The following is a 25,993-nucleotide window of genomic DNA, read 5'->3' as shown; positions in this document are numbered from 1 at the left end:
TAATATTAAAAAAATTATGAATGTTGCTGTTGAATTAGAAAATAAATAAACACATTTTTAAAATGTATAATAGTACAATAACAATATGTTTTTTGAAAATTGATAAAAGTATATTTTTTTATATAATAATATAAATAATATTATATAAATATTAGTGTATGTATAAGATATGGTGAGTAGTAAGATACTTATGTCCGTCCACACTCATACCCCTTTGTTTTAATGAATAACTACTAGTATTTGTACTCATTTTTCAAAATTTTACCCTATCCGTAATGAGATTTTTGACGATACTCATTGAGTATGGATTAAATTGCCATCCCTAAATTTTAGTAGACAACTAAGTTTATTTTTTAATTATAATTTCATTAAACCATGTCTTGCAATTTCAATATCTAAGGAGGCATTTGTTTTTACTTTTAAGATAGGGTGAAATATTTTTCATTCCAATGTTTGTTTTAAGTTTTAAAAAATAATGCCGAAATTTTTTTTTTTCCTAAAAATTTATTTTGCACATAGTTTCATCACTTTTTATTCCTATGTTATAGGATGAAAATCTTTTAATTCCTATGAGAATAACAACTAACCATCTATAATTTCATACTTCTAAATATTTTAATTCATTTATTTTTATTTTAAAATTTAAATTAAAATATTTTATAAATATAGAAACTAATTTACTGACTAAACATGAATATTATAATTTCAATTTTTGAGATTTAGTCTATTTTGAAAAAAAATCCTAGTTAATGAATGAAGAAAACAACATTATTGAACAACAAGCCGTTATTATCATTGAAGATTGAAGTCGAAGGAAGACAATGTAATTCTATTCTCTTCTGTTGCCTTTTCTTGACTACCAACTTCACGCTTCTTCCCTTCCGTGTTCTTCCTTCTCCACAAAATGAAGTGCTTCCATTTCTCCAACGGAGGATCAGAGAAACGAGGAGTCGTAGCCGAAGACGAAGAAGGTTCAGCCTCAAGCTCAAGAGGCTCACGCGTCTCATGGGCGCGTTCCCTAAGCTTAATGGACTCTCGCCGTTCCGAATACGACTCCGATTCAAGAGACTTCTCCGACACGATCGGCTTCCACGAGTTTCTCTCTCAACGCCGTGCCAATCACCTCGTTCTCTTCTCTTTCTCTGACCTTAAAACCGCCACTCGCGGCTTCAATAGAGCTCTCTTGATTGGCGAAGGTGGCTTCGGGTCTGTCTATAGAGGAACCCTAAATCATCACTCTCACCGTTCCCAAATTGATGTTGCTGTTAAACAATTGAATCGTAACGGTCATCAGGCATGTTCAATTTATCCCTCTTTGTTCAATAATGATTTAGGCCGTCGGGCTCGATCCCGGACTACGATGTTCCTGTATAGTTATCAACTGAACTGACTTTGTTTTTTTAGTTTGATGTGTTTTGTGGTTATAATGGGGCTTTTTTTTTGTTTGTGTTGAATTTCTAGTTTTCAGGGGCATAAGGAGTGGATTAATGAAGTGAATTTGTTAGGGGTGATTAAGCATCCGAATTTGGTGAGGTTGGTTGGTTATTGTGCTGAAGATGATGAGAGAGGGATTCAGAGGCTTTTGGTTTATGAGTTTATGCCTAATAAGAGCTTGGAGGATCATCTTTTGGCTCGTGTTCCTTCCTCGGTTCTTTCTTGGATTACGAGATTGAAGATTGCTCAAGATGCTGCTCGTGGTTTGGCTTACCTGCATGAAGAAATGGACTTTCAGGTATAGTAGAATAAATTGTACATTTGCTTGGTTTGATACCGTGATTGTGCGAGCAGTTGGTTTGGCTTGTAGGTTTTAGGTCTATGTTCATTTGTTTTCTTGCCAATGATACGGGTCGGTATGCAATGTGTAGTGGATGTTTGGTTAGGGTCAATGTTTGACGGGTGATTTTTGATTGTGCTAAGCTATTTGTAAGTTAAAAGTGAATTTAAAGTGGGCTGATTTATGTTTCGAAAGTTTAATAGAAGATGATATAGTTGGTAAAGAACTTTTGACAAGAATTATCAAAGTTAGGATATTGCTTTAGACCAAATGGAGGTGGTTTGGGTTTTTCCGTTTGGGCAGAGAATCAGTTTTTAAAATTGGTTTTAAGGTAAAGCCAAACACCACTATACCAGAATCTCTTTTAAGGGGGAAAAATTCTTTGTGGGTGTACTACGAAATGCACAACCAACCAATCAAGCTGAAAATAATTGATGAGGATTTACAATAAATGGGTTTTTAAAACCTCTCTGTGAATTTTTGGTGAGTAAAGCAATCATTTCATGTGTGGGATCACTGTGAATCTGTGTGTTTTAAGTAGCTTCTGCGTTGAAATTAGAAATGTGGAACAGTTAACAAAAGCATGTTACTTGGCTTTCTCATTTGGATTTTTAACTGTGCTCTTTAGAAAAGAGTCCTTATGCTCCTGCCATAACTTAACTCATTTTAATTTTGATTCATGGTCATGCTTTGGATGTCTTTTTTATCTGGCCACTCTCGCCAGCTAATATCTCTAGACGATTCTGGTAGTAATAAAATACTGATTTCCTTTGTATCTGATGCAGCTAATATTTCGAGATTTTAAAACATCCAACATCTTGCTGGATGAGGACTTCAATGCAAAGCTTTCAGATTTTGGACTTGCTAGGCAAGGACCCTCAGAAGGGTCTGGCTATGTTTCAACAGCAGTAAGTAAATGTCTATATCTTGTAGAGAAAAAGTCATTATACTGTACTTTTTATTTTGACAGGAAAAATTAAAAAATAGAGTTATACGCTACTTTTAAGTATACCATAATGATAGAAAATTGACAATATTGCATGATAACATTAGATGATTGCAAGAACATGCTGGGAAGGTTATCTTGAACAGATTCATATATTTTTAACTATATTCTTTGTTGACTTGAGTTTTATGAGTTCATATTGCTGGTTGGAATTCTGAACTCTAAACCTTAGTTTGTAATCCAATCCGGATATTCTACTGATATGCAAAATGAATGACTTATTTTCTCTTTACAAAGGTTGTTGGCACCATAGGATATGCTGCACCAGAGTATGTTCATACCGGTAAGCTGACTGCTAAGAGTGATGTCTGGAGCTTTGGCGTAGTTCTTTATGAGCTTATCACTGGGAGGAGAGCCGTAGAAAGAAACTTACCAAGAAACGAACAAAAGCTTTTGGAGTGGGTAAGATCTTATGTATCGGATTCTAAGAAGTTCCATCACATTGTCGATCCTCGGCTTGAGGGACAGGATTGCACCAAATCAGCTCAAAAACTTGCAATCCTAGCAAACAAGTGTCTAATGAAGCAGCCAAGGTCTCGCCCAAAAATGAGCGAGGTGGTTGAGATTCTTGACAACATTATCAACGAGACCGTTCCTGCGGATGAATGCATTTCCCAAGCTGTTGCAGAAACTGGAGAAGGAAAAGAAGTAAATTTATCTGTAGAGGATGCCGAGAGGGAACCAGCTAAACAGGGGAGTAGTTATCTGAAGAAGGTTTTTGAATTGAGAGACATGGTCAGCTTAAGAAATAAATCCGTTGGAAGGTTTGATTGGAAAAGTTGGGCACCTGGCCTTGTAAGAACTTGGTGATGAGAGATCTGCATTCATTTCTTGGAAAGCAAAATCTTCCCCTATGGGTGCCTGCCTGTTCATCGCAATGTTCGGCAATCACTTAGTTTCAGTTAGTGAAATCGGCATTGTTGAGCACATGGTTAACATACTGATCCAAGTCAATTTTGTATTAATTAATAAAAGCTTGTACAGAATAATTTTGAGCAAAGTTATATAATATCAAGTTATCTGACCTTTATCGTAACTACGATTTCAGTCTTGAAAGCAAGGTTTAGGTATTGAAGAAATTATGTGTATATATCAAACTACATACAATTCATTGAAAGACTTGAATTGTAAGACTCTGACTTGTATGAATCTAGCTACTATTCCAATTTCCAAGTCTTCTATGTATACGTTTTTTGTTAATCAATTACCAATCACCTACTTTGATAGTTATTAATAGTAGCAGCCAATCAAGGACATAGTCAAACTTGGATGATAGGGAACTAATATTTTTAAATATAAGATTGAAGTTGATTCAGTCAATATAACTGTATCAAACTATTAAACTATGGTTTCATATATTAAATTAGGAATTAGGAAACTATATAACAAATAGATTACAATATAATTGAGCTAAACAGAGAAACATACAAAAGCTCTAGAAAAGCCCAAACACTAGATCCAATTATTCATAGACATAGGCCTTCTCAACAAGCAAAATGTCCAAGAGAAATTTGGTTATGAAACATTATTCTATAGTAAAATATGTACAATTTATTTGGTAACACTTCATGGTATGGGCTTCACTGCATTCAAGTACATTTAGCTTTGTTAACTCTCAAGGATGCTGCTATATCTGCATTTTGCAATGTGAAATGTCATGTACAGAGCATAGACGTAGAGCGTTGAGGATAAGCCGTGGCTGTTCTAACACGGGTAACATCATCAGCACTTCTTCTACGCAAATGATTCTGATTGCACCCATCTACATTTTGAACCTGCAACAGCTCCAAATTAGTGACAACCTCATCCATGTTTGGTCTCAACTTGGCTTCTGTTGCGAGGCACCTTAGGGAGAGTGTAGCAACCTTATATGCATCGTCTAGTTCATATTGGCCTTCAAGACGGTTATCCATTACGCGCAAAATCTTACGCTTGCTGGGCAGATAAGGCTTAGCCCATTCCACCAAATTCTGTTGTCTTTGTGGTCTGTTCTTGTCAACAACTCTCCTCCCTGATAATATTTCCAATAGGACAACTCCAAAACTATAGACACCACTCTTAGCACTGTGAATACCTTCAAAAACAAAAGTTTTTATCTTATTTTAGTCACTAACCAAAATGATAGTTAATAGTTGATTCTTGAGTAAGTTAATAAACTCAACACAATACCGGTGGCTACGTATTCTGGAGCTGCATATCCATAGGTTAGTCTGGTGGAGACACGACCTTTATCAACCGCGGACCCGACCTTTGCCAGCCCAAAATTAGAAAGTTTTGCATTATAATTCTGTGATCAAATCAGCAAGGAAATTTTCAGTTATGATACTCAAATAAACATTATATATTAGTGTGTGTGAGTTGTGCTGTGCTTGTACAAAAGGACACATACTGAATCTAGCAAGACATTTGAAGTCTTGAAATTTCGGTATATCACTTTTTTATCCGCACTGTGAAGAAATGCGAGGCCTTTCGCAACACCAATAGCAACCTTCAAACGTAGGCACCAAGAAAGAGGTTGAAAATATGAGCCTCCTGTTACAACATTATTGATAATGTTAGGCATGCCTTGTCAAGTACAACATTATTGGTAATGCTAGGCATGCCTTGTCAAGTACAACAACGTGAAAGGATGCAAAGAGAAGAACTCACTGAGAAACAAGTGATTCTCCAAGCTGCCACGCGGCATAAATTCGTAGACCAGAAGCTTGTTTTCATCCTCAAGGCAGTATCCAATCAGTTTCACTAGATGAGGATGTGAAAGTTGGCCTAGATAATTGACATCAGCCTAAAATAGAAATGGAGAACAGATTGATGTAACATGAAACAAACCCCTCTTACTTTCCCAACAACTAATAAAATTAGCTTAGAAAAGAAACAAACAAGATAAAACGAGTAAAAATATTCTCAAACATGTAACAGTAATAGTTAAGAGAAATTATATTTGACATACAAATTTGACATTGACAAACATGCCAAATCTGTTTAGGCTTGCCCTGCTAAAGCCTGCAAAAAACCGGACGGCCGTCAAAATGTTTGAAACTTTGACTTAGCCCGCCAAAAATGGTGGGTTTAACAAGCCGAGATCGTTTTACCACCTCCAATCATAATTTATTAACCATTCGCTAAATACAACTGAGTACGATTTTGAACATCAGTAACTACAATTCTCAAGTGTACATTTAAACACCTGAAAACCATGTAATAGTAAATAAGTATATCTAGATTTCAACACCTAAAATTTGTAGTTAATGACATCAAATATTGCTGTCTGTTGTTCTCAGTTGATGGTTAATGAATTGTGACACCTTGTAACAATATCCATAATCCATCCAATGAATTGAAATGTGAAAATCACACAGCTCACAATAACTAAACATGTAAAAGAGGCATTGTTTACTTCTTAATCAGACAAGTTAAACTTACCAACATCTCCTCATGACCTTTGAGCCCATCCTGACAAAGTTTTTTGACAGCAACAGCAATGCCTTTGCCAGGCTTAGCAGCAGAAGCCGAGTTTTCATCAATCCAACCCTTAAAAACTGATCCAAATCCTCCATCTCCTAACACACTGTCTACACGAAAATTTCTCGTGGCAGCCTGAAGTTCTGTCAAAGCAAAGCTCTTCAAATTCGATGACTGCAAAATCTCCCCCACACACGGATCAGTCCGAGACACCGATCCGGCCGATATCTCAATCTCACTAGTTGGGCTAGTGAGAATTATATCTTCTGTATCAAGATTCACACTCTTTGAACTTAACCCTGAAACCGAAATAACATGATCAATAAAACTAAACTTACATCAACAACATACTACTATTTCTATACTAGTACTACACATATGTAAGATTATTAATACCAGAATTAGTTTGGCCATCAGCTTTGACTTGGCTTCCCAAACAAACTCCCATGGCAGAAACAATATTAATTCCCATAGCTTTGTTGTCTGTCTATATATCACAACAAAAAAGTCCGAGAAGGTCGAAACTAACGGAAACTAACCATGATTGGGGACTAATATAACTGAGTGTACCGTGGTGTAAAAAGGATATAGAGAAGAGAAAAACCAAGGAGGAGAGGTGAAGAAGATTCTTGATATGAAGGGGACTAATATAACTGAGTGTACCGTGGTGTCCCACAAAAACAAAAGTGATTGAATGTAACTAACATGTGTCCGTTTCTCATTGGCCTAGTGTAACCGAACCCGAACGTGTCAGACAGCCGACATGCCTTAGGTGTGAAAATGTCGTTATATTAGAGAAGATATAGTGCAAGAAAAAGAGTGAAATGGTATTGAAAACCTTGAAGTTGACTAAAAAGTATAAAGTTTTGGATGGATTAGTAAAGACATATAGGGAGGTGAAGGGACAAAGGAAGGTGAGTATGGAGATTCATGAAACATCACATTCATTTGTATGAAATGTTAAAGGAACAGCATTGTGTAACTGTAATGGACCCCGTTTTGTTGTTTTGTTTGGAAAGGTATAAGCCCTTGTTTCTACAAAATCCTTACTATGGTTTGCCAAACTTTCTGGTGGAGATCTTTTGAAACTACTTGAGTTGTATGGTTTTAAATTATTGGTCGAAGTTGATTAGGGAGTGAAATATGGGTCCATTTGGCAAGTGGGGAGGTTCTATAATTTTGTATGCAAGTTGAGTATAATTTGGACCTTTTTGGAGTTATCCACTTGTCTTGAACATGATGAGTTGAGGAAGATCTACGCAAGAGATGGTCAAGGTCCCCATTTGTTCTATGATTAAGTCTTAGTGGTATGTGAATATATGTAGATTAATTATTAATATAGTATGAACCTCATGGCAATATAATATGCTTCAAATTATTAGCTTTATTTCATGTTTATCTGGTCTATAGTAATTTATACACATTGGAACTTGAATAATAATAATAATAATAATAATAATAATAATAATAATAATAATAATAACCTCCTGGCAATATAATATGCTTCAAGAAAATTATAACAAAAATTATCTCCATTCCATGTCTATCTAGACTTTAGTGCAAATTATTGATATGCATCAAAATAATAACTTTAAAAGAGCTTTGTCTCTTTTAATGGATTTTGTTTCGAGCTGGCAAGAGGTTCAATGATGAGGAGACTTAGTCATCAATTCAAAGTTATAAGATGTTGAAGGTACAATGCACTCACGATCTCGAGACCCGTACTCGATCCATGCTACAGAAGACTATTCACCGTTGGATATCATCTAATGATTCTCCATGTTCTACGCCAGGAAGCACAGGACATCTCTAATCGTCCTTCATATATAAGATATCCCTCATGATACCTGAGATATGTCCTAATTATAACTTACTCTATTCTTTTGTTATTCACTCACTGATTTGGACATTGGATTGTTAACCTTGCATGTCTTCCCTTTCTCTTCCATACCGAAAGTTTACTCTGTCGTACTAAGACTTTATTCTGTCACTTTACCATACATTTATGTTTCCTTAAAAGACAATGGCATTGTCTGTGAGAATCGACTTTCGATTCCTACTAATTTCACATTCATATCTCTCTAATTCAAAAATCACGGACTACTACAACGAGCTTACTCGAAGAAGATGACTACCAATCCAGCTGCCAAAGACACCATAGAATCCCAACCTAGAGATCTTTCCATTTCCTCTTTGTTAATTTAATCAGCGAAGAATCGTCTATTGAGAAAGAACCTCCACCATAAAGCCCCTTCAATTCACTAATGACGAACGAGAGGCAAGAAGATGACAGGCCTATTATAGAACTCAAGACTTCCAGGAAGTAGATGGAACTCCTAATGTGACATTTTTGTTGGACATAACTGCCACCATATCAAATCATTCAGTATGAGTAACCCTCCCATGCATCCGATGTACATCGGAATCTTCATGAGATTAGGGTTACACAATTGAGATTTGAAGCCCTATCAAGGCGGGAATTTGTTTGCGTTCAATGATTCATCCACTCTTCCATGTAGAACTATCAAGTTGTCAAGGAATGACAAAAGAATTGTAAATGTGCATTTCCTCGTGATATTAGATCCAGTGGCATGTCTTATCCATTTAAACATGAAATATCACAATAATTAAGAAAAACCAATTTTCATTTTGGCCGATTTGCATGGAGATCACCTCATACATGAATCCATATTGAAGAACACTTCCACGACAGCCGCCGCATCTGAGAGAAGAAGGAAGAAGATTCATTAAGCCATCAATATGGTCGACCTTGACATGTTACACGACATAACATTGTGAAACAACGAACCCGGCCCACTAACAGAAGTTAAAGTGAGAACCTTAAAGTCGACTCTAGACGACAACTTGGAGATCATCCAACTCTATGATAATTCAGCATGGTCGGCCCGGGTAAGTGTTGAGTTACTGTATATGGTAAAGAAAGGGCTAATTAAGTGCCTCAAAGCTAATGTCAACTTCTTCCTTGTTTCTCCTAGTGAGATGCTTGATAGGGGTGGCAAAAAAAACTTGTATATACAGATAAAATTCGTCAGGGATACGGGACGGGTAGCTTAATGAATATCCGCGAATAAAATAAATGGACATTTAAATACCAGTTTTTTATTGGATGCAAATGCACGTTTAATGATACATATATCTGCGGATATCCGTATTCGTTAATAAATTATAAAATTATTTAAATATCATTAGTTTATTATACTCTAACTTTTCATCTTAAAAAAAATTAATCTTTTCATATATATTGCAGTTTTCTTTGAAGAAAACCTTTCACATTTCATACAAATTCTATATATTCTAGTCCTCACTTCAACAATTCCACCATCAACTCACCAGTAGCTCCATTCCGCCATCTAACTAGTGTCTCCTTTCCTACTCATTTATTCTCCATTCTTCCACCATAACTCACAAACACAATATCTTTCATTTATTTTGGTTTAAAATTAAATGTATGGATATTATGGTTAAATGGTACTATGATTTGTTAAAAAATAAGGAAATTAATGTGATAAAATTTTGTTGTTAAATTAAGAGTGCATTGTATAGATGTTATGTGATAATAACTTTTTGTGTTTTCAGAAGAAGTTGAAAATATGCTTCTTCAATAAAAAAATTAGAACAAAATTAAGAAAAAATGTTATCCAAGGATATTTGTAAATATCTGCAGGTACCTTAAAATCTGCGGATTACCCGCTTATCGGATATCTGCACGGATATGGGACGAATATGAATATCATATTTATTAAATGGGACGGACACAAATGTAATAGTATCTGCACCCATGAATATACATTTACATCCCTAGACCCTAGCATGGCCTTCCACCAATTGAACATTGACCCCCTATATCCACTATGTGGCTTAACGAAGGAGGCAACAATCCCTTGAAGGTCGAAGAAATTAGAAAGATAGTTCATGGCTTGCTGGATGCCAATTTTATCTTCGAAGTAAGGTATACTTGATGTTGTCCATTGTTATGTTGGTCAAGAAAGCTTTGTGGAAGCGGATGATGTGCGTCAATTTCACCAATCTCAATTGAGAATGCTCTAAAGATTCCATCCTGTTCTCGAACTAGACAAGCTAGTAGATAATTCATTTGATTACAAGCTATTGTCATTCATGGATGCATACTTTGGCTATAATCATATACCTATGTGCTAGATGGATAAGGAAAAGACAACCTTCGTGAGTGAGGGAGCCAACTACTATTACAACATCATGCCTTTTGTCCTTAAAAATTAAGGGGAAATATACTAGAGGATGATTAATAAAATCTTCATGGAAGAGATATGCCAAGGTTTGAGGTCTACATGAATGACGTGATCATTAAGTCCGACAATGAAGAGTTGCACAAAGAGCATTTAACCAGTGTGTTTTAGAGGATCCGAAAATATAATACGAGGCTTAAATTGGAGAAATTTACCTTGTATAAATAGGTTTGTGGGAATATCCTTCTAAAATCTCTCAAGTTTATCGGATACTCTCTAGAATAATACTTGGGGACGAGAGTAGGTCATTTAAGGCTGAACCTGTATAAATCTCTGGTATTTTAAAATGTTTTCAAACTTTGATTTTCCAAATGATTTTGTTTTCAACCATATTTTTTCAAACCTCCACAGTTACCCCCCCCCCCCCCCCCTTTTGTGTATTGAGTCACATGTTTAACACTAATAGAATTGTTTAGCCATATTATTTTATGAAAATTCCCTTATTTTTTCACAAAACATTAATCACTCAGAGACGATCAGATGAGCTTTCAAACTTTCTCTCTTTCACATTTTGAAGCTTCAAGTATTTTTTAAGTACATCAATCGCATAAGAACTTCACTTGAATCTTCTTAGAGATGAGGCTTGATATATTTTCAAGTAGGACGTTATCATTAGAGGATATCAATGGTGATCATTAAACCCTAATTTTTCAGCTTTATTCGGAGGAAGAGCTTGATCAAACTATCTTGTGTATCTCTGATCGCTTGATATAGTTTTGGCATTTGCTTGTCTTTATATGTTATTTTCATCAAATTCAAGTTGCATCTTCATAAGTTGTCATCATATTCATATTGCATCTTCATGATGTTTACAAGTCTAAACACATCTTGTTTGACTTTGATCACTTCCTGATTAAACTTGAAAGCACATAGTTCCACATTATGTGAACTCACTTAAAAAAATGGAATTGCATATGGAAAAAAATCGGAACCTCTTTAAAATTACTTTTTTCTAATAAATTTTCATATTACTTATGGTGTGCGGTTATTTTTGAAGGGAGATCATGAATTATAAAAGTAAATGAAGTGACTAAAATAAGAATCTCTCATGCGATAGATCCTTATGAATAGTCATGAGTCATAGATTGATAGAGTACCTCTTGTAGCACATAATTATTGATTTTCGAAAAATGGATCGGTAATAAGCATCACACAAACAAAAGTGTCTTTACTTATTCCACGTGAATAGAATTTCTAACACGAGAACCTTTTACCTATAGTGCTAGTTGTAATAGAATGAAATTCTTAGAGAGAACATGAAATAAGTGATGTTAGGTTTTTGAGAATTTATGAATGAGAGACTATCACCTCCTAATAGGAGTTTTATTTATAGAACCACTTATTATCCCTGCAACTTACCCGTGTTTTTCTAATTTGTGCTAGTGCATCATAAGAACTCACCATTACATTATTGATAAATCTTATTCATTTATTTAGTCTCTCATATATTTATTCTTATGTGTGTAATCCTGTAGGATCTCGTAACATTAACAACAATATTAAATCATCTATTTAACATTATAAACAATAAATGGTATCTAGCAATACATCATTGCTCCCCTAAGTGACAATAATGTCATGTGATCTAACATAATATTTCTATCGTAATGATTATGTATACAATTACTCTTTTACCCTTATATATATATTGACACTCAAGTATACACTCAAGTATACTTATTAATAACAAATACTATCAACATTTCATATTGACTTATTTTAGTTTGGTCATGCATTGTAAAGTCATAACTAATAAAGGGACCCGTAGATATTGCTTAATGTGTGTTGGACAAGAATATTATATCTAGGTCACTCATGTCCATCTATATGACTCGTGGAGCACCAAGTTTGCCAACTTTATAATTGTCTTGTTACAAATAATGTTTTACGGTACTAAAGCGATTCACTTCTCATGTAGGAACTGTGAGATATTGGATCGAACTCTAGTATGGCCGAAGGGTAGCTTCTTGGTTCGACAGGATTAAGCATGAAGTCGAAGGTTGTTCACATGCTTGTGTCGAAGATGCTAGGATTGTTAGCATGTTAAATTAGGTTTAGTGTTTAAACCCTAATTTGTTAAGTTAGCTTGTTTATTAAGTTAGCTTGTGTAATGGGCCTTGTGGAAAAAAGCCCATTAGTTAGTATGTTAGGTTTTATTATAAATGACATACTAGTCTCTCATCACTGTACACAGCAAATCCTAATTTAGGGTGAGAGAGGTTATTGGTTATTCTTGTAAACTTGTAATCTTGTTTCCTAAGAGAAAGTAAAAGAATAGCAGTTATAACCAATTCTTGTGTTCTTCTTATCTTCCCTAATTCCCTATTATATTTTGTTCTGGACATCGTTTTTCACAACAAATTGGTGCGGTGAGCATGGAGAAGATGCCTTCAACAAAGTATGAGATTGAAAAGTTCACCTGAGTGAATGATTTCAGTCTGTGGCGCTTGAAGATGAAAGCCCTACTAGTTCAGCAAGGTTGCTTGGAAGCGTTGAAGGGAGAGGCAGCCATGAATGCAGAATTGACGGCAGCAGAGAAGACGAATATGATCGAGAAAGCACACAACACAATTTTGTTGAGCCTTGGTGATAAGGTTCTCAGACAGGTATCAAAGGAGACGACGGCATCAGGTTTATAGGTGAAACTTGAAAGTTTGTATATGACCAAATCGCTGGTAAATCGACTCTACCTGAAGCAAGCTTTGTATTTATTCAAGATGATTGAAGACAAAGTGTTAGCTGAGCAGTTGGATATGTTTAACAAGCTGATTCTTGATCTTGAAAATATTGATGTGAAGATTGATGATGAAGATCAAGCGTGGTTACTATTGTGTTCTTTTCCTCAATCACATGCTCACTTCAAAGGAACTCTCTTGTATGGAAGGGAGTCCCTGACGTTTGAAGAAGTTCAATCAGCCTTGTATTCTAAGGACTTGAACGACCGAAAGGAGCAAAAACCTTCGATTGTTGGTGAAGGTTTGGCCGTTAAAGGAAAATTCTTGCGAAAGGATGGTAAGTTCGACAAGAAGAAAGGCAAAAGTCAGCAGAAGTCTTATAGTAGCGAAGCATCTGGTATTCGATGCTATCATTATAAGAAGGAGGGTCTGATCGGCCAGCAATTTCACCTTGTTCCTGTGTTCGAATCAATGGAAAAGCACTTCATTCGGTGGTATTTTAATTTGTTTCAGTCTAGTTTTTGTTAGTTCTGTTTATTCTCGTATTTGAATTTTGTGTGTTATCTTTTCTAGTTTTTGTTGTTTTCCCATTGCTTTTGATCTTGTGTTGGTAGTGTTTCAAGTTATGCAGATACAAGGCACGATTCGAGACAAGAAGAAGTGAGTTTTAGTGAGACAGAGCTGTGACACGGCCGTGTCACACTTGCCGAAGAGAAATGCTTAAATGTTGTGAAAGCCAAGAAGTCAGAGATCTGACACGGCCACCCGTGTCCTGTGACACGACCGTGTCAGACTTGCGCGCAGAAAAATATTTGTTTTCAAATCCTTGAATCAGTCACTTAAGGAAGGGCATGATGGACTTTTCGAAGCAAAATAATTGCTGAGAGATATTTAGTCACTGTTTGGAGAGGAGAAAATCACTTTTTGATTACCGAAGAACGATAGAACAAGGATTGGAAGCGATAGGTTTTGCAGCGAAGAAATCTTCAAGAGCATCCGCAATTGAAGATCCATTCACACTTCTCTTATTGTAATGTCTTCATCCTTAATTTCTGTTATCTTGACATTTGCCATGAGTAGCTAAACTATTACTTGTTAAGGTGATGTCCCTGGATCATGTGATGTAACGAATTACCTTTACCGTTTGTTTTCAGATTATCTTTATGAAATTCAGTTTATGATTAAAAGTTCTTATTGCTTCATTATATTGGAAAGTATTTTGTTGATTCACGATTGGGATTTGGTCTGACAAACCGTCTCAATGCTTTTTAATCATAACGTTATCACTGATAATCACTTAGGAATAACGGTTTGATGAATAGCGATCATAATATCCGGACTATGTCTTATAGAATCTTGGTATAAAATTATCGTGATCAAGAATGAAAAGATGGTTTTAATCTCAAGAAGTTTTTCACTAAGGAATTAGGAAAAATCAATGATCGGCATTGGTAGTTGAGAATTTCTTAAGTTAATCTGTTAATTGGTAATTATTTCGTTACAGAGTGGTTCACACATCTATCCTAACTGGTCTTCACATATTTTCATTAGTCAAACTATTTCATCCTTTCGTTTTACATAAGCTGTTATTTAAATTAAAAATCAAATTCAAACACCCCAATGACTTTTTATTCAATTGCACTATTGAGAAACATATAATTCCTACGCAGTCCGCGAGTTCGATACTTGGGAAATTAACTCCCTTATTACTACATCGGTAAAAAATAGTACACTTGCTATTCTACCGATCAGGGTCACACAAGAAAGGTGTGTCCTGAACGCCGGAAAGATCATGGAGGTAAGGATAATGGTAATGCAGCCATTGTTCAAGATGTTTTCGAATCATCTGATGTCCTTGTGGTTTCGAGCAGTGACTCTAGGAAGGAGTGGATTATGGATTCAGGTTGCACTTGGCACATGACTCCAAACAAAGACTTGTTCGAGGGATTATGTGATCAAGATGGTGGATCAGTACTGCTGGGAAACAATAAAGCTTGCAAAATTGCAAGTGTTGGATATGTGAGATTCAAGCTCCATGATGAGTCAATAAGGTTGTTGATTGAAGTCAGGTATGTTCCTGATTTGAAGAGAAATCTACTTTCTCTTGGTGAATTCGACAAGAAAGGATATGTTTTCCAAGGAGAGAAAAATGTCCTAAGAGTCATGAAGGGGTCGAAGGAAGTCTTGAGAGGCGTGAAGAAACAAGGCGTGTATACCCTTGAGGCTGAAGTTGTAAGTGGTTCGACAAATGTTGCATCCACAAAACCTTTGTCGAAGACAGAAATCTGGCACATGAGATTGGGCCATGTCAGTGAAAGGGGCCTGGTCGAATTAGGGAAACAAAATCTGCTTGGTGGAGACAAAGTGGAGAAGCTGAAATTTTGTGAACCCTGTGTACTTGGAAAATCTTGCAGAGTGAAACAAAGGCAAACAAAGAACACATGGATCCCTTGATTACATCCATACTGATCTTTGGGGGCCTGCAAGGTGTCCATCACATTCAGGAACAAGGTATTTTCTATCCATAGTTGATGATTATTCCAGGAAGTTATGGGTATTCATCCAGAAGACTAAGGATGAAACTTTTGAGAATTTCAAAAGTTGGAAGACTCTGGTAGAAAATCAGACTGGCAGGAAGGTCAAGATGTTGAGAACCGACAATGGCCTTGAATTTTGCAATGAGGCATTCCACAGTTTTTGTACGGCCTCTAGTATTGCAAGGCACAAAACTAATGTAGGTACTCCACAGTAAAATGGTTTGGCTGAAAGGTTTAATCGAACTATTTTGGAGAGGGTCAGATGCATGTTGACTAGTGCGGGGTTAAAGAAGGTGTTCTGGGCTGAGGATGTTTCGACAGCAACATATCTGATAAACAGATGTCCTTCGACAATGTTAGATATGCTTACATTAGGCAAGACAAAGTCGAACCTAGAGCTCTGAAATGCATGTTCATGGGATACCCTGAAGGAGTCAAAGCTTATAGACTATGGTGCCTAGAGCCAGGTCACAGGAGGTGTATCACCATTCGAGATGTAGTTTTCAATGAAGGTGAGATGGCTTTCAAGAAAACTGATGATGATGGCCGAAATGCAGAAGAGCTGGAACAGGTAGAGATTACTGTTGAGGTGGAGCAAGTTGATGTTGAATTGCATATCCCTGATGAAGTCGAAGAAGAAGCAGAAGATGCTGAAGAAGTTGAGGAAACTGTCGATGACTACCTATTATCGAGAGATAGGTCAAGAAGAGTCATCAAGCCACCTCGGAGACTTGGGTATGCAGATCTTATAGCTTATGCATTAATCTCTGCCACTGAGGTTCTTGATGATGAACCTAAAGATTATAAGGAAGTTATGAGGAGTCGAAATAAGACTGAATGGCTGAAGGCCATGGATGATGAGATGAAATCTCTTCATGATAATCACACCTGGAAACTGATTAAGAAACCTGCTAGAGCCAGGTTAGTCAGCTGTAAATGGATTTTCAAAGTTAAGGAAGGAATTGAAGGAGTGACGTCGAAAAGATACAAGGCAAGGTTGGTCGCAAGGGGTTTCACTCAGAAAGAAGATGTCGACTTCAATGATGTGTTTTCTCCTGTTGTGAAGCATAGGTCCATTCGAATGTTGCTTGCCATGGTGGCACAGTTCGATCTTGAGCTGGAACAAATGGATATGAAGACTACGTTCTTGTATGGTGATTTAGATGAAACGATCCTGATGAGGCAACCTGAAGGGTATGTCGAAAAGGGAAAGGAAGATTATGTGTGCAAGCTAAAGAGATCTTTATATGGACTGAAACAATCTCCTCGACAGTGGAATTAGAGATTCGACAAGTTCATGGCACGCATAAGTTTCATTAGAAGTCAGTTCGACCATTGTGTTTACTTCAGATTTCGACCTGGTAATTCATTTGTCATTTTGTTGCTTTATGTGGATGATATTCTCATAGCAAGCAACAATGTCGAAGATGTAATGAAGGTGAAGGCTGAACTCAATAAGGAGTTCGATATGAAGGATCTGGGAGCCGCTTCCAGGATTCTTGGAATTGACATTCGAAGAGATAGAAAGAAGTCGAAGTTATGCTTATCTCAAGAGGCATATCTACGAAAGATTCTCGAAAGGTTTGGTATGTCAAAATCGAAGCCAGTTGTGACTCCGACAAACCCTCAATTCAAGCTGAGTATTGATCAGTGTCCCAGTACTGATGTTGAAAAAGCCTATATGAATAGCATCCCATATGCTAATATAGTTGGTTGTTTGATGTATGCTATGGTCTGTACTAGACCCGATATAGCATATGCAATAAGTCTTGTAAGCAGGTACATGGCGAATCTTGGAAAGGCTCACTGGCAAGCATTGAAGTTGATTTTAAGGTACATAAATGGGTCTCTGAACAGGGTCCTAATTTATGGTGGAGCCTTGGGTGAAGATAGTAAAGCAGTAATCGAAGGATATGTCGACTCTGATTATGCAGGTTGTATGGATTCTAGAAAATCTATTTCTGGATATGTTTTCACTATGTTTGGCACATCAATTAGTTGGAAAGCAACACTTCAGAAGGTTGTTGCTCTGTCAACCACTAAAGCAGAATATATTGCCATCACTGAAGCTGTGAAAGAAGCATTGTGGCTTGAAGGTTTTGCAAAGGAGCTGAAACGTCAAGGTCGAGGTATCACTGTTAAATGTGATAGTCAAAATGCAATACACATGTCGAAGAATTCAGCATATCATGAGCGAACTAAGCACATTGATGTGGGGCTGCATTTCGTCAGAGGAGTAATCGAGCGTGGAGAAGTCCAAGTGCTGAAGGATTCGACTGAGGACAATGCTGCTGATATGATCACAAAGACATTGTCGAGTTGCAAGTTTTTTCACTGTATGCAGTTGATAAAGCTGCATGAAGAAAGCTAGTTTGTTCCCTTGATGCTGTAGAGTTAGGTCTAAGATGGAAATTTGTGAGATATTGGATCGAACTCTAGTATGGTCGAAAGATAGCTTCTTGATTCGACAGGATTAAGCATGAAGTCGAAGGTTGTTCACATGCTTGTGTCGAAGATGTTAGGGTTGTTAGCATGTTAAATTAGCTTTAGTGTTTAAACCCTAATTTGTTAAGTTAGCTTGTTTATTAAGTTGGCTTGTGTAATGGGCTTTGTGGAAAAAGCTCATTAGTTAGTATGTTAGGTTTTATTATAAATAGCATACTAGTCTCTCATCATTGTACACAGCAAATCCTAATTTAGGGTGAGAGAGGTTATTGGTTATTCTTGTAAACTTGTAATCTTGTTTCCTAAGAAAAAGTAAAAGAATAGCAGTTATAACCAATTCTTGTGTTCTTCTTATCTTCCATAATTCCCTATTATATTTTGTTCTTGACATCGTTTTTCACAACAGGAACCATGGTGACTTCCGATCAAAGGGTGGCGTACACACTATCACTATAAAAATAACTTATGACACTTATATAACACACTGTGTAGTATTCTCATGGTGAGTCAATCAAGTATAAACATTAATCATAGGGGACAACTTCTCTACCCATCCCAAAAAGTTGGGTATTGTACATTCAATCAATCATAAGATCCTATTTAATTTTAACATATTTAATTAATTACAAAATAGTATCATTATTTGTTGTTTCCAAGATATTTTACACTGAACATAACTTTACCCAACTTTTTGAGTTGGGTAGATAAGAATTCACCTTAGACTATTTACAATGGTTTCCAAATTCAACACCCTACTTTTTCACTTTTTATACTCCACATCATCTTCTCTTTCTTCCACCTAATAATTCAACACACATTCAACTTTTACTCACTACAATAGTTTTATTTAATAAAATTCAACACCCTACCCCACTACTTTTATTTCATATTCTTATTTTCTTTTATATTTTTGTTTTATGATTATATATTAAAATTAATTATATATTAATATTATTATCAATTGAAATTATGAAAAATGATGAATTTTAATATTATTAATTATATATTAATATTATTATCAATTGAAATTATGAAAAATTATGAAAAAAGTGGAATTTTTTGGTGTGTCCAAATCAAATGAACCAAGTCTCTATTTATAGACCAAAAAAAAATGATGAATTTTGGTGAAAATAAAAATAAATAAAAAATTTATTTACTATAAAATAAATGACATTAAATAATTATCATGAAATAAAAATATAAACACTCACAACAACCAATAATAATTTGCCAAAAATATTATGTGGCCCCCACTAATTTCTCATTCAACATGTTGAATGTTTTCAACACTAAATAATCCACATCACTTTCAACATATGATTCAACACATCATTGTACCAATTCAACTATTGGGAAAAAAAAATCAACACCTCCATTATAAATAGTCTTATATTTATACTTACGTGAAGATTTAATATCTTACTTTCAAGATTTGTGATATACAATCATAGGTCTACTAAAAAATAATCTTTATGCATTACTATTGTTCTCCCAAAATTGTGCAAATTCTATCTTTCTTTCTTTGCTCGCGATGATGTGTCTTCTGCACCTTTGTTGCATTTTCCTCTAATTTGCAAGTTCATCATTTGCCGAGATTCATTTTTACATAACATCTATCATAATTCCCATCTTTAAATAATAATATATTTGCATGGAATTGATTTGACGTTGGAATCTTGATCAAGAATTAATGGTTGTATCGAACCATACTCTACTGTACCAATTTATTTGAGCAATTTTATGTGCAATGCTTAAAAAGAAGGAAATTTAGTAATTTGTGTTTTAAGCTATTACACTTTGTAAGATAAATATGATTAAAATAAGAGAGGAATAGTTTGCTGATGAGCGAAATACATTTCATTAAATTAAGAAGATTATATACTAGAGATTTTCAACTACATTGATGTACTAACTAACTAACCATCTCTCCATTAAAGGAAGAGAATTGATAAACTTACACCATTTTATGACACCAACACCGTATTTTTATACGTGTATGTATAAGTTCTATTTTAAAAATAATTTATTTTGGGTGTAAGCTACGGTGTATGGTAAAATGGGTGTATAGATAGCACAGCTGTTAAAGGAACTAACTACTAACTCATTTTTAGCAAACAAGTTGCAAATATTTAGGACTAAAGTTACAACTCAACTCACTATTAATTATAAACTTCTAAAACAAAACTACGATGCAACAAGAACCTATTTGTAATGAAGTTCAAGGACAAATATAGAGAAGAAAAAAAGGAGAGGCGAGGTGAAAAAAGATTGTGATTTGTGTGAAGCTAATATGGGTGATTGTATCTAGTGGCCCACATAAGCAAGATCTATGAAGTACTTAGAAATAAAATTGGTACTTATACGTTTATGCAAATAATAATTTTAAAAAATAAAAGTGATTTGATATACTTATATTGGTATTATATTAGTGTCGGATATCGTAAGCATCTTGAATGTGAAGTCAAAATAAGAGTATAATAGTATTGAAAAAGCTTGAGCAAGTTGACTAAAAGTATAAAAGTTTTGGATGGATTAGTAAAGGAAAATTTCTTTACCCACCTCCCTATGGGTGGTCACCTCCTGCGAAAAACTAAAACTACCCCTGCTTCGGAAGTTCATTTCCGAAAGCGTGTTTTTTTAAAAAAATTGACTTACTTCGGAAGTTCATTTCCGAAACAAATATTTCGGAAGTTCACTTCCGAAATACTGCGATTTCTGCAGATTTATCAAAACACTCTCCCTCCCCCAATCATTTACCCTAAATCAAAACAAAAAGTGGCAGAGGCGAAAATTTGTGCAAACAGAATTCCAAAGCTGCATCAAGGCTCCAATCACACTGCTAAACAACATTCAAAAGCCCTCAATCCTAACACTTTGTAAGTTTTGAAATTTTTAGATCTATTATTCAAATGCATGTTATTTAGGGTTTTAATTGCATAAATGATATATGGCTAGGTTGTTAGTAGTATTTAGGTTGTTTAGAAGCATTTTGATTTGGTTTGAAGGTTGATTTAGGGGTCTGCCATGGAAGTTGCAGGAAATTGCATCGCAGGGGTGTTTCGGAAGTTCATTTCCGAAAACACCTCCATCCCAGTTTTCGGAAATGAACTTCCGAAATATATCAGAAGTTCAAATTTTTTTGTTTTTTATTTTGCGCATATTAATCGATTTCAATTGTTTACAGGAACATGTCTTCTAGAGAGGGCGCTAAGGGAAGAAAGGATTCTTCAAAGAAAGAGGTGAAAGAGGTGAAGGAGGTGAAGGAGGTGAAGGAGAAGAAGAAGGTTTCGACCGGCTCTACTTCTCGTTCCCAGGGGGCCCGGGGCCCGGATGCTCAAGCTCAGTCTTCAGGCGTGAGAGTCGTGATCAACGCTGATGGTTCTGAGACTGAGTGGGATGAGGATTGGTATAATTATCTTCATTCGGAGGAGTTCGCTCGTCGGGAAGAATAACGTGTTTTTTTTTGTTTGATGTGTATTTTGTAACGCTCGTCGGGCAGAATAACATGTTTTTGTTTTGTTTGACGTGTCTTGTTTTGTTCTGATTTCGGATTGTATCGAATAATGTTTTTGTATTGGATTTATCATCTTAGTTTTTGGAAGTGGTAACCGGGGCTGGAACATATGACGGAGGAGGTGGATGTCCGGAGGAAGAAGAACCGGAGGTACGTCCACCGCGAGACAAATGAGCCAATCAATGTAAGCTATAGTTTATCATTATCATCTGGGGACGTCATTTCTAAAAAATCAAGATTAAAAATAATAAGATTTTTTTCCCAATTTTTTGTAATGACGTCCCCTGATGATAATGATAAACTATAGCTTACATTGATTGGCTCCTTTGTGTCGCGGTGGACGTACCTCCGGTTCTTCTTCCTCCGGACATCCACCTCCTCCGTCATATGTTCCGGCCCGGGTTACCACTTCCAAAAACTAAGATGATAATATTATCGTTGTAATCTTCACCCGATTAAATAAAGCGAATTGAAACTTTAATTTTCGTTGGAAGTCTTTTTTTCTCCCCACCACTCTCTCATCCCCACCTACCCGTGTTCAACAATATGTAACTTAAATTTTATGTAATATTATCGTTGTAATCTTCACCCGATTAAATAAGGCGAATTGTTGTTGTTTTTCATTTTCTTCTGTCCAGACATATTTTCGGAAGTTCATTTTCGAATTCCCCAAGGGGGGTGCGTCCGGAGATGAACTTCCGAAACACCACATTTTCTGAAAATGTAACTTTATTTCGGAGATGCATCTCCGAAATCAATATTTTATATTAAAAAAAACACGTTTTCGGAAGTTCATTTCCGAAAACACCTTTTTCAAGAAAAAAAGTACAGTTTCGAAAATGAACTTCCGAAACAAGGGGTATTGTGGTAAATTCACCGGAGGTGACCAAGAAGGTTGGGAGGTGGGTGAAGAAATTCTCTTAGTAAAGACGTGTGGGAAAGGTGAAAGGTGAAGGGGGAGAAGGATGGTGAGTATAATGAATGACATATGTAATATCACATTCCTTGTATGAAATGCTATGGGAATAATAATATCATGGTGACTGTGTAATGGACCCCTTTTTTGTTTTATTTGGATTGGACAATCCATTACCACTTCTTAATATGTTTTTGTAAAGTTTCCTTGTCCGTTGGATTTTGTTGTTAACATCCTTCAATTTAGTTTCACTTTCAGCTAGCTTAAGAGTTAACCTAAATTTTACATTGGTTAAAATATAGAGTCTACAAATGGTTTATATAGAGTGACACTCATTATTTTATAAGTCTAAAAGGATAAATTATGTCAAAATTCTAATTCTATCATGGTACCACGAGTCTATCGATTAACATTTGTTAAAGATAAAAGCCGAAAAGAGTTTATATAAAGTGACACTCTTCACCTTACAAGTCGGTTTCATAAGTTAGGTCAAACTCTAACTCTAACATGGTATCACGAGTCTACCGATTCAGGTCACGTCATTTATATTTGTGCATCATCCCCCCCAAAAGAAATGATGAACGTGAGAGAGTGTATTGAAAAAAAACAAATCTCACAATGATTAAAAATAAAATCAACAAAAAAAATTTATATGGAATAACATTTTTCACCTTACAAATCCGTTTTATATAAATGAGGATAAATTCTAATTTTATTATTATATAAACTTCTAACATTACAAATCGATTGTATAGAAATGAGTAGCCTCAAACTCTAATTCTATTCCTATATAAATAGTGATGAGGAGTAAGTAGGCTATAGCAAGTGGTAAGCTTCCATATTTGTATGCATGTGGATCATTATTGGGCTTTTTTGGCTTTTAACATGATGACAACATACGTAAGTGAAGGTGAAAGAGCGCAGACCTCGTTTTTCTTATCCTTTGTTCCCATTCTATAATTTATTTGCTAAATTATTATTTCCAACAAAGGCAAAACACAATGAAGTGGAACGCAATATAGCAGAGAATGGCATAGAATTTTTTTTATTGACAATAATAATAATTGAAGCTCTATTGAATTTTTAAGACGAAAAATAAGTATAGAAGAACTAATAAGTGGGCTTTGAAAATTGTTTTTAAATAGAGTTGATTTGATGAGTTTTATTTACATTTTAGATAAAAAAAATTAAAATTTTAGCTTAAAATAAAGTCGAATGAAATATTTAAAAATAAATAAATGTTGCAAAAATGTATTATAATCTGAATCATAGAGTGTAAACAAATAAATTTAATTGAAAAATTAATTCAAATCAAACTAAAAAAAACTTCCAGTGCGGTTTAAAAATTGAATCGAAACAACAAAAAAGAATTGGTTTTGTTCAGCTATCAGTTTTCATTTTTGAAAAATCGATGAATTATTAACCGAACCGATATGTTTAATTAAGTGTTGCATGCTTGCAAGCCAACATATAATACAACATTAGCATGATCCATGAAGGCTGACCCAAACACTACAAACACAAGAAAAATATGAAATTAGAAAGAAAAAAACATTGTAAACAAATAGTATGAATGCGTTCTTGAATCATTACCAGAATCTTTCCTAGTTGAAGCAACCCCTAATCTAGTCGCCACCACCATTATGTTGTTCAGTACCTCTGTTCCAATCACCTCCAATATTCTAACTCACCACCATCGTTCTTCTAATCTCTTTTTTAAGGTAATGCTCATTCATATGAGGTGTGCAACACACATTTTAAACTTGATTGTCAATGATGAGTTGAAAATAATTGACACATCTATTAGCAAAATAAGGATTATCTATAAGTTTGTTAAGTCATCTTCATCTATATTAGTTACCTTTAAAAGGTGTGTAACATAGGTAATAAGGCAATCAGGCCGGCCTAATCAATCTAGGGGTCCTGTTTTAAATTTTAAAAAATAGACAAAAAAAAATAAAATTTTATACAGAAATTTGAAAAGATTTTGGAAGTTTTGAAAAAAAACATGATTTTACACCTAAATTTAAAAATCAGGTGTAAAATGTTTTTGAAAGTAATTACTTCATACCTGTATTTAAGGAAATAGGTGTAAAATGTATTGTATTTATAATTAAAAAAAATATATGGGCCCCTTAAATTTTGGGGCCCAGAGCTACAGCTCTTGTTGCGCCTCCTAAAGGTCGGCCCTAAAGGCAATGATAACGCTTGATGCGACAACAAGGTGGAACTCTACATATTCATGCTACAAGTTGTTGCCAAGTAAGAAAAGGCATTTAAACGACTTCAATAGCAAGATAGTTAAACCATCAAGTATTTTCTAAATCACTTCACTTGTACGTGTTTGAGGAATTATGAACTATCAAATATTCTTTAAGTCACATCACCACTACAAGTTTCGTGCTCACTATTATAAAAATCACATTTAACGTCAGACGCGAAATGCATTTAACCTCGGCTATGGAAGCGAGGTAACGAAGGACGTCATGAAAAGCTACCACTTTAGACCTCGGTTATTTAAATGTGTAAGATGTTGGGAAAACACTCAAACCACATAATAAACTCATCTTAAACAAATATTAACAACAACATTCATCAATAATAAACCTTAAACAACATACAACTTTTATATGTAACACTAACAACACCAACTCATAAAATGTTTCAGAAACTTACTTATCTCATTATGCCATCTAAAAATGAAAGGAAAGGAGGATGAAGCTGAAGTGAGAGTTACGAACCAATGCTAATTTTGAATGGATATCATTATGGGTCTTTCACACAAGTTTGCAGTGCTCACTTTATGCTTGTTTTCACACAAGTCAAAACAAGCATAGACGAGTAAGTGGAACTCACTCTGTTGATAATTTAAAATATTTCTGATGACTTAGAAAATTAATTATTTGATTAATACATTAATATTTTAATTTTTAATTTGTTATTTGAAATATTTGAAATATATGTGTGGAATTTTTTATGATTATTTTAATTTATTATCTAAAGTATGTTAATGTTTGTTAGAGTTTGGGACAAATTATGAATTTGAAAAAATTGACTAATAATTTAAAATTTTGTTTTTTGTGCGGAGACGGGGGAGAAACGGTGATACCCAAACCCAAACCCATGGAGTAGTTTTGGATTCAATTTTTATTCATGTTTGAGTTTAGGTCTAGGTCGGGAAATATGTATTTAACTGAGATTTGAATTTGGGTACAGAGAATGTAAAACTCGTCTTCGTTCTTGGGTACAGAGAATGTAAAACTCGTCTTCGTTCGGCCTCGTTGTCATGCATAATGATGGGTTAGCATGATCTGATGAGATTATATTTCATTTGATCTATAAAAATTAAAAATAAATTGTGTTCTACGTTCTATCTAT

At 35.1% G+C, this 25,993-nt stretch overlaps 2 protein-coding genes across 2 annotated transcripts; one reads left to right on the top strand and one right to left on the bottom strand.

The window, feature by feature from the left end:
• The first annotated feature begins 746 nt into the window (after positions 1-746).
• Positions 747-3,816, top strand: LOC131601998 (serine/threonine-protein kinase PCRK1-like). Its single transcript, XM_058873941.1, has 4 exons — positions 747-1,294; positions 1,469-1,732; positions 2,560-2,682; positions 3,018-3,816. The coding sequence occupies exons 1-4, from the start codon at positions 905-907 to the stop codon at positions 3,588-3,590; spliced, it is 1,350 nt and encodes a 449-aa protein (XP_058729924.1). The 5' UTR covers positions 747-904; the 3' UTR covers positions 3,591-3,816.
• A 383-nt stretch (positions 3,817-4,199) lies between these two features.
• On the bottom strand, positions 4,200-7,313 carry LOC131602000 (probable serine/threonine-protein kinase PBL10). Its single transcript, XM_058873942.1, has 6 exons — positions 6,639-7,313; positions 6,204-6,541; positions 5,430-5,565; positions 5,170-5,312; positions 4,950-5,067; positions 4,200-4,854 (listed from the first exon to the last, which is right to left on the bottom strand). Exons 1-6 carry the CDS (start codon positions 6,712-6,714, stop codon positions 4,436-4,438), a joined length of 1,230 nt encoding a protein of 409 aa, XP_058729925.1. The 5' UTR covers positions 6,715-7,313; the 3' UTR covers positions 4,200-4,435.
• Positions 7,314-25,993: the final 18,680 nt, after the last annotated feature.

The sequence above is a fragment of the Vicia villosa genome, linkage group LG5, assembly GCF_029867415.1.
Source record: "Vicia villosa cultivar HV-30 ecotype Madison, WI linkage group LG5, Vvil1.0, whole genome shotgun sequence".
NCBI lineage: Eukaryota > Viridiplantae > Streptophyta > Magnoliopsida > Fabales > Fabaceae > Vicia > Vicia villosa.
The sequence above is the reverse complement of the archived record's forward strand: the minus strand, read 5'-3'. Positions and strand labels throughout refer to the sequence as shown.